Source organism: Poeciliopsis prolifica, unplaced genomic scaffold, assembly GCF_027474105.1.
Source record: "Poeciliopsis prolifica strain line A6 unplaced genomic scaffold, Auburn_PproV2 SCAFFOLD029, whole genome shotgun sequence".
Taxonomy (NCBI): domain Eukaryota; kingdom Metazoa; phylum Chordata; class Actinopteri; order Cyprinodontiformes; family Poeciliidae; genus Poeciliopsis; species Poeciliopsis prolifica.
The window spans coordinates 3,293,002-3,306,731 of NW_026562404.1; the positions used below are offsets into that span (position 1 = coordinate 3,293,002).

The 13,730-nt window shown below is 42.8% G+C and overlaps 1 protein-coding gene across 3 annotated transcripts in view; it reads right to left on the bottom strand.

Annotated features, from left to right (window-relative positions):
* The window catches only part of rerea (arginine-glutamic acid dipeptide (RE) repeats a), a 169,542-nt gene that overhangs the window by 49,546 nt on the left and 106,266 nt on the right, over nucleotides 1-13,730 (bottom strand). For all 3 annotated transcript variants that reach the window (XM_055049881.1, XM_055049882.1, XM_055049880.1), the window contains exons 4-5: nucleotides 2,191-2,296; nucleotides 667-763 (exon numbers count right to left, since the gene is read on the bottom strand). In XM_055049881.1, the coding sequence (XP_054905856.1) occupies nucleotides 667-763; nucleotides 2,191-2,296 (203 nt within the window). The remainder of the gene's footprint in view (nucleotides 1-666; nucleotides 764-2,190; nucleotides 2,297-13,730) is intronic.

A 13,730-nucleotide genomic window follows, 5' to 3' on the forward strand; every position in this document is an offset into this window, starting at 1 on the left:
TTGCCGCTGACATTAAGGAGAGACGGCCAATGCTGCGCTGCAGAGCCGTAGACAGGTCTCTCTGTGAGTTTGATGCAGAGGCACATGAAAAGGAGGAGTTATTGTGTCTACCTTTACACATCTTGTGAATTTAATAACCCTTTACGAGGTAATTACATGGATTTTACCTGCTCAGTGCTGCAAACCAGCAGCATCATCATTTTACTGCATGCAAAATAGAAATCTGGATATTTATTGCAGGACTGTGAACAGGAGAGGGTTTAATATGCTGGTTGTTCTCATCTTAAAATACAACTAATACAGTTTAGCTCTTTTCATAAAGTGTTTTTTATGTTTTGATGCAAGTAGTTTTTCTCCCCAGATTACAATATATGTGTGTGAAAATCTACCAAATGTATAAGAATCACAGTATATTGACAAGAGGAAGGAAAGCATGTCAACCTAATGGACACCAGAGGGCGCCATTAAAAAGTGCCTCAAACGTTTCTGGAAAACTGGCACAAGACAAAACAAGGGAGCTAAATTATCCAGCGTTTAAGATTATACATTTAGAGTATCCCACATCTGTTATTTGAAAGTCAGGCAGACAGCTGAGATTAAACGCATCTCATACAGTTTAAACAAATCCAGAGAGCTGTGATTACAAAGCACTGCACTGTTTTGTACCTGAGAGCAGCAGCATGATATGTGTCCACGTAGTCAGAGATGAAGAGCTCTCGACTCCTGACCACCGGGTCTGTGATGACCAGCTCGCGACCAGAATCTGCAGGAAGGGAGACATGAATGAGCTCCACAGCACGTTTATCTTCTGTAAACCCGTCGTTTCACCACAAAGAAGCAACAAACACCGACTACTTCCATCTCATTCATGAGGTCATGAGCACAGGTTTCATGTAAGTCGCTCTGCATTTCACCGCCTCGATAGAGTCGACCTTCACGCTTGCTGAGGTGACCTTGGTGCAAGTTGACACAGATCTGGTCGAGAGCAGTGGCTTTGCTGGGGCCACCCCGCTCCGGCCTTGTGACCACAACTCTGAAAATCCAGTGTTCCTGGCTGCAGGGACAGACTGATAACAGCATCATGCTGAGCTGAGCTGAAGCAAAAGCAGAGACGCAGCTTTCAGGCTTTTTAACGGCTGATGTTGATTTCAGGTTTTCTTTAAGGTCGGATTCTTAGTCGAGCTCTATTTTCTTTCTACAGACTAACTGCTGATCACATGGTCATGTTATTGGTTCTTTGATAGTAACACTTTTTTATTCTGTTTTAATAATGTTTATTATCCTGTTTATTGCAATTTTAAGTTAATATACATTTTTACTGCTTTATCGTGTATGACCGCTTCACCAAGTTTGAACTTTTTTTCTGGCTTAATAATATTTTATTTTAGGATTTTTTTGGTTCCTGGCATTTTGTACCTTTGTTTTTAACTTCTACAAAACATGTTGGCTTACATTTGAAGATAAAAACAGCTCTATGAATAAAATCTACCCAAAACATTAAAACCCATCCATCTTCTGTACACCGTTCTCCCTTGTTTTTACAATGTGCACAGTGATGCACTCAGTTGTAAATTATTTTATCCTAAAGAAAATTTAACAACAAAAAATATATTAGTGTTATACTTGCAATATATTATCATTTTGGGGCAGAGAATAAAATAAAATGGGAATGGTTTATGGTTACAGCTAATAATGTTTAACTTAGTTGTGATCTTTAAACACCGTCTAGCAATGTAAATGTGTTGTTAAGGTTTATGAACATATCCATGCTTCCTTTCAGTCCTCAGATTTGATACAGAGCAGCAAACTGTCCTTGACGCGCTCCGTGTTCCTGTGGATGTGGATGTGTGAGAGCACGATGAGTCCTCTGGCGCTGACGGTGTCGAGAGTGCGAGTGCTCAAGGGCCACATGACACCGCGGGTTATTAACACTTGACAGTGCCGCTGTCTGGCCTGAGGGAGTGTTACCCGGGGAACAGCACGGATCCACGGCATAGGCTTGGCTGCTTGGGATAGTGTCATCTGGTTTCTGTTTGAGATGCAATTCACAGCCAGCTCTCATATCACCCAACAGACCGAGGGGGGAGCACAGACAAGCATGTGTGTGTGAGGCTGGCGATGCTCGGAGATAAGGGTATCTATTTTTGAGCATGGTGTGGATGTGTGGAAGAGCCTGCGACCCGCTCTCACCGTTCTCATTGTTGCGATCCTGCACCAGGTGCTGGTACACGGAGTCGGGCACCTCCGACTGGCGGTAGTACCATTTCACATTCATCAGCAGATGGTCCCGTTTACTCTGAAACGCACACAGAGAGGGAGAGGGAGAGGGAGTGAGCAGGAGACACGGAAAGCTTCCACAGCAAGATAAACAGACATCATTTTGTTTGATTACAACGTCACAGGCTGGCCTCTTTGGCAAGCGGCGACTCTGTGCAGATGCATTGTTCATGACTAATGCAGAGACGCCAAGAAGCCTGCAGAGACACAGAGTCAATTAAAAAGGGATTGCGGGGCATTTAGAGATTTAATTAGGTAAACAGTGGTGGAGGGAGGAAAAGAGCGGATCACTACATTTTCACCTTATGATAAAAAAAATATTTTTTAACAATCTTTTTAGCTGATTTTTATCGCCTATGCTTACTATAGTCTCCACTTCATTTTCTTATTGCTGCCACCAACTGGGCATTTCATTAAGTGCAAGTCAGAAAGTTACTGTAATCTATTATTTGGCCAGCAAGTGGCAGCACTAAGGCAATAAAGAGCCTCTTAAAGCCAAAGGGAATAAAACCATAAAAAAAATAGACATGGTGAAGGAAAGAGAAGGGAGGAGGGGAAGAGTTTGCACAGAAATCATAAAATCCGAGGCCCATGCTGAGGTGAAGGATGAAAAGGGCAAAACACTGTTTTCATTTCATGAAATGAAACATTTATGGTGCCTTCATATTAAGCCTAAAAGAGCATCACGGTTGCTTAAGAGAGCACCAGGAGAGGCTGCTCTCGACTGGGTGCAGGAATGCGACATGGTCCTATTGGCCCGAGCCATCTTTATTACAGATTCGACTGCGGCGCGTCGTGCAAACACACCGAGACACCTGCACTACCTGCAGACAGAGGAGGAAAATATGCAGCGGGGTAAAAGGTTACGGTAATCAAAGCCAGATGCTTAACATCCGCCCTCTCCACGTTCGAGTATGTGAGTGTGAGGTCAGAGCAAAGATATTTAAAGTCGACATTGTTATGTTCGGTCACCGAGGGAGGAGATGGAGAGAACATGCAGCCAAGCAAATCATCACCTCCCTGAAACCTCAAGCCCACCTCTGCTTTATCCATACTCTCCTTTACTTCTCACTACAACCTCCAACACATCTTCATTTTATTTCCTCCTGTTTTTCCCCCACTCTCTGCAGTTCTCGAGCGGGGAGGGGAGCGAATAAGTGAGCCTGGACGTGTTAAACAGCAGCTGGCATGCAGTCAGTCAGCTGCATTTACTGCTCTGGATGATTACAGGAGCATGCACGCCACATTGTGCAGCCACACACAGACTCTTCTTGTGATTCAACAGAGACCCAAACTGATGGAGTGAGACAAGAAGCTCCCCCACCTCCCCACTCCACACACACACAGACACACTGTGTGTGTGTGAAGAAATCTGTGCAGTGACGTCATCTCCCAGCAGTCAGCCAGCCTCGTCTTATCCACTTGGTTTTCGCCTTCTAGGACCAACAGCAGAACAGGCCAGGTTTTCTGGAGCTTATGCAGATTTAATGACTTAAAGACACTGTAAATGCTATCTGAGTAACGTTCTCTGCTACAGAAATCAAAGTGCATAGGCAGACTTGCTTTTTTTTTTGTCATCAAAGAACACATAAAAAAAATAATAAAATCAGACTAAAGACAACCCGGGGTGAGAAAACAAAAACAGCTTCCCAATGATGATTTCATTTGTAACTGCACTTCTCAGACTATCCAAACCAATCTGGTCCAGACTGAAAATGTAATAACCCATTAAACCTAATAACTCACGACAACAACTGCCATTAAGCGTTTGGTCTAAATGGCAAGAAGTTTTTTTTTTTTTGAGGAAATGTGGCACACTCTCCTTTGTAGAGTTGTGTGAGTTGAGCCATACAAGAGGGCTTTGAGAAAGACTGGATGGTTTAAGGCACGGGTGTCCAAAGTCGGTCCTCCAGTTGGTCCATCCTACACGTTTTAGTTCTCTCTCTGGTGGTATCAACCTTTTCAGCTTGTCAATATTCTTCTTAGGCCTTCTAACAAGCCATCATTTGATTCAGGTGCGTTAAACCAGGGAGAGAACTAAAACATGCAGGATGTCTTTGTGATCTTAGAGTAATTTTGGTAGCAGGGTTCACCACTGTTTCATGTTTTTTCTGTTGTGGAGAATGGCTCTCATTGTTGCTCACCAGAGACTTGAAGTATTAGAAATAGTTTTAGAACTCTTTATAGTTTTTCTGAGCGAAAGGGGACATTTCTTTGGATCTGGACATGATGTGTTGTGTTTTGAGTTTTTCTTTTTAACCCTACTTTATTCTCAAAAAGGCTCTATTTAAGGGATTTCTTCATTATGCATGTCAGGCAGTAATCAGGTCTGGGTGTTGGCAGTGAAGTTATGATTAATTACATTCAATCCATCATTTTACAAGGGAGGTAATTATATTTTCACATAGGGTCAGGTTGTCTAGGGGTTTTCCCCTTAAAAAAAAGAAAAAAGAACGAGGTTATCTTTGATGTTGAATCCGTTTGACATCCGAGTGCGACAAAAAGAGCAAAAAACATGAGAACACCCTTTTTCGTGCCACTGTACAACAACTAGAAACATGCAAGCACATTCACAGGGTTAATTTAAACTTACAAAAAGCAGATACCAAATGTTACTTCCACTATAATCAGCATCTTTGTCACTGCAGAGTAGCTGCCACTCACCAGAGCAGATTGCTGCTATGAAGCAGCATTAAGCCCTCTCAGGCAAAAAAAAAAAAGAGAGAGGGAGGGAGGGGCTGAGAGTGCGCAACATATGGAGCACGTAGTGGGAGTCGAGCACAGCGTTCAATTATCGCAATTCTATAAACACGCTGGTTGGAAAAAATGAGTAGATAATGCAAGGAGAAAATGAAGCGAGATGACAGACAGCTTGGGGCCCAGCGAACAGAACTACTAGTTGCATTGTCTGGGTTTTCGCTAAGCCTGCCACGGAAAATGACAGAGCGAGAACATACGAGAACCACAATGCTGAATTGATTAGAGACATTCCACGCTGCCCCGTAGAGAGTTGAGGATGGCTGAGCCTCGCACAATGTCAGACATCTTTGTCTGTCCTGCCAGAGGCTAAACACAGCGCTGCCCTCCCTCCACACAGGCCATAAACCCTGGGAATGCTTCTGCACAAGGGCCAGAAACCTTCCGAGCTCACTATTGAGAGGAAGAAATAAAACAAAAAGAGAGAATGTGGAAACAACTGGAGGTGATTAAAAAAAAAGAGGCAAACTAAGGAGAGACAAAACAGCTGGATTAGGAAAGGAGTAGTATGACCATCTCATTTCCTTCAGATGTTAAATGAAAGCCATCCTCCTACTGCTTTACTGAAACCCCCCAGGGTACAAAGCTACCCCTTTATTCACTGAGGTGATATAAATCTGACAGTCATGCTTTGGGGGACGAATACAATGGCAACCCCTCCCTCCAGTGGCTAAGACTAGCCTGTGGCGTTCTTTGGCTTACTCATCAGACAGGGATTACTGCACAGGAGAGCCATTCCTCAGAGGGTAAACATGACGAGGTTTAAATATATACTCAGACTGTCAAAATTTCTTCTATAGATAAACAAACAAACAATGTATTCACCTCGGTGTTCCCAGCAGCCAAGACAGACCCGAGAAGTGTGTGAGCCAGTTAATTCTGCCTGTGACTGGCTAAAGGTGGCTGGCCCCTTAGGTCCATAAAGGCTGTGCAGTGTTCTTTGTGTGGCCGCATGTGTGTGCAGTCAACTCTGGAGCCGGGGCCCCTGAATGCAGCCACAATACTACAAAGATAGGGAGTAAAAGGGGGTGTACAGGGGTCACCCTTTATAAGTGCTGTCTCTAAATGTGAAAAGAACCAGCTAGGTCATTTGAAGGGGGGGTGGAAGGGGAAGCTACAGATGTACACACTTAAAAGGATGGACTGAGAGAAGGATGGATTCGGGTTGGAAGAACAAGTGAACGATGGTGATTTTTTTTCATAGCAAAACACATTCCAGGAAGTGTTTTTATTTTTATAGAGCCAACGAAGCAGCTGGAGCAACAGATTAATGGGCAAAACTATTAGCACAGATCAAAACTGTTTAGTGGAACATTCATTTAATCACATCCATTGAATTTCTGCACCTTTCTTCATTAAAATAAAACTGTATTTAGGTTTTTAAAAGCTAAATTAAGACCAAATATGACTGTACGGATGGATGAATTGAGTGTATAGACGGTGGACCAATGATGATTGATGATTTTATGGATGGATGCAAATCCTGCACAACAGACAATACATAGTACAAGTACTATGCCGTGTCTCTCAGAAAATGTAACTCCTTCCCTCAACTCTGAGATTCTGAAATAAATTCAAACATTTGCAAATCCTGCAGTCTCCGCGACAGCTTAAAGCTCAAACAAGAATTACAACACAGCAAGTTTGCTTTAATAGGTTCAGCCTACCTGCTGTCTGCTGAAAAAACTGAGCTCAAAAGTGGCAGCTTGAATGAACAGCCTACGTAGAAAATACTGATTCCTTTAAAAGTGGTTTCTATGTCTGTGAGCTTCCTCTGACTTTATCTCTAAATACCGAATGATGCTGAAGATGGCTAACTCTAAGTCGTCACACTGAAGAGTGTTTCAAACTTTGTTTTCTGTAAACACTGAACAGGTACTGAAAATTGCTAACCTTAAGTGTTCTTCAATCAGCAACAACAACATCCATTAGACCAAACTAAGAATGTTGCAATCACAGATGTGTGATTTTAGCTATTCACTGGCTGCTGTGGTCAAAACACTACTCTCTATTTCTGTGTTATAACTGATTATTTTTAGTGAGGCACCGATACCCAATATTTATATTGCTGTTATGGCTGAAAACCAATATTTACCGATATTATCACTTTTATTTAACTACCCATTCAACACCATTAAAAACAACCACACAGCTGACATTTTCCCTACAGTCACACAAAGGATTACTATCACATAACCAAACAAATACCACATGATCAACCTCCTCCCCTCTTGAAAAACACACAGTTTGTGAAACATTGGTTGTTAAGGTCAGCCCAGTTTTATGCATCGGGTTGATATGAACATGTTGAAATATGACTAACACACCAATGTCATTGCTATTGTAATGTGCATCCCGTTTTTTTAACATTCTAGTTTAAACAATCAGACAATGAAAAACATTGGAATCCAGAGTTGGCAACATGTAAACCAGATGTAGCAACTAAAAAGTTACAGAGTTCAGATTCAATGTGGACAGTTTTTACCCAAATTCTGGGATGGATCACATTTTGAGGATCTCCTTATCTCATGCCATTCTCTGGGTGAAGCGGAGGATTCAAAGGTCGTGTTGGTATTTGTCATGCTAGTTGTTGTCATAATATTGTGCCGACTATAAATTCCTGCAAGTTCCTCTCAAATTTGTTGAAACTGGCATTCACTTTACTGCCATCCTGTCAATTACAAGCCGTAAGCTTAAACTCTAATGCCAGATTCCTCCTGCTCTCAGCACCTTACTAATGGGGCTTTGCTTTAAACAAAACCAGATTCCCCTGCTTCCACACGACAGCCTCAGCAGTGCACCTTGTTAACAGGAAACCTCTGTTTACTTTCTGCGCTTTTCCAAACACTCTCCTCTTCCTCTGCCAAGTCTTTCAGTGACCCACCACCTCCACCGCGCACACTTCCCGTAACACTGGTGACAACTGCAGCCAGGATCCTTCAAGAGGTGGCAAGCAGGAGTGAGGAAGCTGAGATAGATCTCAAACTTGCAGACAAAGGAGATGGCGCAGAGCGAGGCAAGGCGGGAGGAAAGAAGGGGGAGGAGGTCAAACAGACAAGAGCAGCAGCAGAGACTCGATGTTAGGAAGGAATGCCAAACAGTTCGGCTCTGCTAGGAGGCTGTAGAGCTAACAGCTTAGTTAGCTAAAGCCTCAGAGGTATAGGGGAGCATTTGGTATGTTAGATCAGGGCTGGTGGCTGTGTGACACCGACACAGGGCTCAAAATGGCTGGGAGGGTGGCGTGGGGGAATGTTCACCTTGCCTGTCGCTAGAGAAGAGCAGGCACGACCGAAGAACAAAAGGCTGATTGAGGCATTTGGAAGCAGAGATGAGATCTGGGAGGACTAATCTGCTGCTCCGACATGATAAGATTAGAGAAGGGAGGGCAGGAAGAGCTGGCTGGGAAGATCACACATATACTTGTATAAACATGCACACAGTGAGATGATGGATCTAATTGGAAAGGTTTTTTCAGCCCTCCCTCATTTTCTCCTGCTCTCACCGAGACGGAGCGATGTGCCAGTACACCAGCGCTCAATAAGCACTTCCATCTGGACGACAGAACACCAGCAAGCACGCCGAAAACCTGCGTATGTGTGGCAACGTATACTGGCAGGATACAAAGGATCTGCTGTGGTCATACAATCTCCAACATCTCAGTGACTGACAAGGGAGATTGTTTTTAAGGACAGATCACACACTAACGGTGTGAAGACGTCCTTAAAGATTTCTTCAGCTTTTGCTTTCTTGTTACTTCGAGTTGTTTTAGATCCAACTAATCTTAATGCTGGACAAATTTTTGCATATCTTTTTTTTTAATTTAGCTGCAGTGGAGGGTTCTCAGCATCTGTTGAAAATAAGTTTCCGGCTGTTCAGCCGGTTCAGAGGACCCATCCGTGGATTTTACATGTTTGTCCTGCTCAGTGACCCAAGTCTGCTTGAGCTTTAGGTCATAATTTAACGAGCACAGATTTTCCATCAGAACTGTTTGCTAAAGAGCCAAAATTTATTAAGTCATCTCGATCCTGAAGCAGCAAAGCAACCCCAGACCATCTCACCACCTCCCTGTTTGACTCTAGGTTTAAATTGCTTCACTTTTGTCTCACCTAGGTACAGACTATTTTCTCAAAAGTCTTGGGGATCATCAGGACAATTTTTAGCCTGGCCTTGGAACTCTCCGCAGACACCGTTTTCACCCAGTCTCTCTTTTTTATTGCTGAAATACAAATACTGACCATCACCGAGGCTTGCAGTGCTTTAGACGATTCTTCTGTAACATCCTGCATCAGTCACCAACTCACTCTTGTGGTAATTCTGGGAGGCTAACCACTCCTGGGAAGGTTCACCACTGTTCTATGGTTCTCATTGTGGTTTGCTGGAGTCCCAAAGCCTTAGAAATGGTTTCTAACCCTTTCCAGACTGGTAGTTGTCTGTGACTTTGTTCTCATCTGTTCATGAATTTCTTCAGATCAAAACATGATGCGTTTTCTTAAGTTTTTCTTAAGCCTACTTTTTGTCAGGCAGGGTCTATTTCAGTAAATCTACAGTTGAGAAAATGAACATTCAAAATAAATCTGTAATTGGGGAAAACATTGTTTGTGCAGAGTGTGTATACATGCAAACCAAGAACATCAGAGAAAGTATCATTCATTTCCTGACTCTGCAGTGGAGTGGTGCCGGTTGGGTGTAAGCGGTAAACTAAACCCTCGCAGGATCAGTGTGTCAGAGCCAGAGGCAGCACAATCTGACTCCTATCCTTACTGGGTTTCAATCTACACTCTTTGCTACCTATTGCCTCCTGGGCCTCCTTCTTTGAGGCATGTATAATAACACTAAACAAATGCTGATTACAATGTTTGAGAGGGAGGACTGTGCACAAACTGCTTCCCTGCCTGGCAGCAAGAACAAATGGAGAGAGTGTGGGAGGAGGAGGCAGTGAGGAGGTGAGGTGAGACCCAGCTGTGGTGGCGCTGCTGGCAGGACCTCTGCGCCGCAGCTACACAGGGGCCTCTCTCTCTCTCTCTGCCTTTTTTTTTTTTTTTGGCTTTGACCTGTTTGGATATTAAATCGGCACCCTCTGCTTTGAACACACTGAGCCCATCTGTCAGCCCAGGTCCATATTGGATTGGATGAGCATTAGCTGAGTCAAACCAGGCAGATTTACTCGTTTCTCTTTGTGTATGTAGGGTGAGTGCTTTTTAGGCGTGAGTGCCCATCCCCATTCCTGGACACATTAAATCCAACCTCCCCCCAGTCCTGGACCCCAGAAGACAAACATAAAATACTTTGACCGACTCACTTGCTGCTTCACTGTGCAAATTAATGACAGGCAGCAGTACATCTGAGAACATTAACAGGTCCTGGTCTCCTCCAGACAAAAGACAAATAGAGGAGAGGAGTAGAGGGAAAAAAGTTGAGGACGGGTTGAGTCACATGAATTTCACAGATGACACTAATTAAGACTTCAGGGCTGAGGGCCACTAATGGTGGATCATACAGGCAACAACAGGCCCCCTTTACACAGTGGAGGGTCACAAGCACAGCACATGACGACTCCGTCTGAGGTCTAACACATTGCTTCACTCCATTTTAGGAACAAAGAGGGCTAATTGGAGCCGTATTTGTTTAATCTCCCCTTTTATATAAATGCTTCCCAAAGGCAAAGGCAGCATGACGAATCCATCAAGCTGACCATGGTGCTCTCCCTTCCAGACACCATGAACAGCAGTGAGAATTGAGAACACTAATGTTGACTACTCGCTTCATGAAAAAGCTACGCTGCGTCCAACTCAAATATTTGCCTTTGCCTCCAACACACTTCTGCCGCAGGGCAGTTTTTAGCCAAGAAACTCAAGAAGAGCTAAGTGGTGGTAAAGAGAGCAGCTCTGTTTCAGGCAGAAGGAGAGGTCTTATAAAGAATATACTCTGGAGTTATTACCTGAAGGACAATTATAGGGCCATCGGGGACCTGACTAAACATTTGTGGTGATTTAGACTAAATTTGAATGCAGTACTTACAAAGGTTTGAGCTGCAGCTACAAACTTTAATGTCTTTTTACTGGGATTTTATGTAATAGACCAACACCAAATAGCATATAATAGTCAAGTTTAACACGCAGGGCTAATTTTCACTGTATGAACCGCATCCAGTCTTTTGCAGTGCCTCCACCAGCTTTGCACATGTGGAGACCTGAGAATTTTATCCATTCATTTTCGCAAAACAGGTCAGATTAGATGGAGAGCAAATGTTCAGAATTTAAAAGCATTTTGGCAAGAGGTCAATAAGTTCAATTGGATTATTTCAAACTTCAAAGACGTTTTCTTATGCCTTTTGTTCAACAATGGCTTTCTTTCTGTAAGACTTGTATAAAAGGTCAGATTCGTGGAGGGCACAACTACTATTTGCAGATTAACTTAATCTCTCAACCAAGCTGCATATCATCTCAGCTTGTTCAGAGTTACAATAAAGTATAAGCCTCTTCCTGGATCTCCCTTCCCAGCATGTATTGGTAGATCTGCACTTATGATGGAAGCTGGAAAGATATCAAAGTCATGTTGGAGTTTCCATTGTCTTCACAATTATTGTGTTGGTCTTTCCCTTATAGTCCCAAGAAAACAAGTAAGAAGTTTGTGGTTTTAATGTGACAAAAAGTGGAAGGATTAAGGTTTTCTTATGCCATAGTGCATTCGTCAGTGTAGATGTTCATGCGTATGACCTAAGACTAGTCTGGTCCATGGATAATACTGATGAGTCAGAACTGCACCCTAAAATGTGGTTTAATGCTCACATTGAAATATTGATGTTCTTTGTGTTGCTCAGCTGTTTAACCACTTGCCGTTTTATGATCATAGAGTGAGAAGGTAATGAGAATTCCTTTGAACACTATCTGGTCCACTGCAGAAAAGTAAAGCTCACAGGGAAGGGTGTGCAGGAAGGATATCAGCTTGTGTGTGTGCGAGTCTGTGTGGATTTACCATATTGGATGTCTGCCCAGGCAGATAATCCAAAACCCTCTTGTGTGTACGACCACCAGTGGCAGTCCCGAGAAAGCTGAAGCAAAGATAGAGCTGTGTGTTGATTGAGTGCTGTGAAGAATGGCTGGAAATGAGAAGGTTTGCTTTAGGCAATGCTAATCAATGTCTCACCTTAGTGTAATTGACACAAACACACACACATGCACACACACTTTATTAACTGACGGGCTTATGGGGAGGTTTTCGGAGCGACGTGTGTGAAGGGCGGAAAGGTTGAGTGTGCAATGGAATGAGTCAGAAAAGGTTTTTGTGGTTTGAGAGAGATGATAAGACCTGCTGGCAAAGGAGTTTGGTGTGCATGTTTATGTGAGCAGGAAAGCATTGGTATGCATTATCTTAGTGCAGGTGTGAGGCCATCAGAAGACTGTCTGCTGGGAGCAGGCTGGTTACTGGTAACATGTTATCTCAAGGTCTGAAATAGTTGCAGTTTCAAAACCTCTAAAACTTTTAGGAATGTCCCTGATAAGACCTGATGATAGAGCTGCACCGATCAAACAGATCAGAATCAGCAGATTTTCTGTCGATCTGCATGATTTACGGTTGATAGGGCTGGATGATATCGCTGCAAAACATATCACGATATAGGAGGGTTTCATATCAGTTGATATCCACAGTTATTGAGTATTTTCTTATTTTAAATACTTCTTATTTAATTTTTCTTATTTCAAAGAATACTATGCAAGTGACCTGATATTTCATGTATTCCCCAGTTTTCTCTCAAGTTGTACTTATTTTCTACTTTCACTCAGCACTACATGGTGAAACTGAAACATATGTTAATCAACAGACTGTAACCAAAGTGTGATTTAGCTAGTTAATAAGACGCCACCAACCTTGCTTAGCAGCTAATGTCTTTTCTCTGCCGACATCCTCCAAAATACTATGCGATTCTGGATCGGAGTACAGTGGAATCATTGAACATTCTGTTTGACGTACTTATTATTGCTATTGCAATATATGTTGTTAGTGATTTATTGCTCAACATTAACAAATAATACTAACAAATTTGTTCTCTGTCATCCCAATTCAATCATCTTTGTCGCTCAATAATCTCATCTGAAAAAACACATCTGATTACCTTTTTTGAGTTAGTTAGGGCTACATACTTGTTTCTCTCTTTTGTCTTATTTGCCTTTTAAAAAATAATTCAAAGTCAACAACCCAAACCTAAAAGAAAACTGGAAATGAGCCAGAAAAAGGTCACACAGCTTTTTGGAGTACATTTATGATCCCCCCTAACAACACAGATGCCAAAGCTAATTTCCGCAAACATGCACGCAAATACAAACACGGATACCCAGGAGGAAGAGGAGTGGCGATAACCAGCTTCAGATAGAGAAAAATAAAAAGGACAATGGGTAGTGCAAGGATGCATCTTAACGGCACGTGTGAAACTGGACAGACGACATTACACACAGCCTTGAAGAAAACGAGAGCTTGAACATTTGTGATTGTACTGTTTTTATCTGCTTCTAAAGATATCCATCTCTCAGTCCGTCTCACCCTTCCTCTATCCGCATCTGAAGGTGACCTCGCCTGTCTGTCAGTCTCCAGTGATGACACTGGCTGTATCAGTAATACATCATGTAAGCTGTGTATCAGCCAGATGCTGCTTGAGCTGAGCAGTGGGTGGTCTGTCAAGCATGCTCGGGTTGTACAAT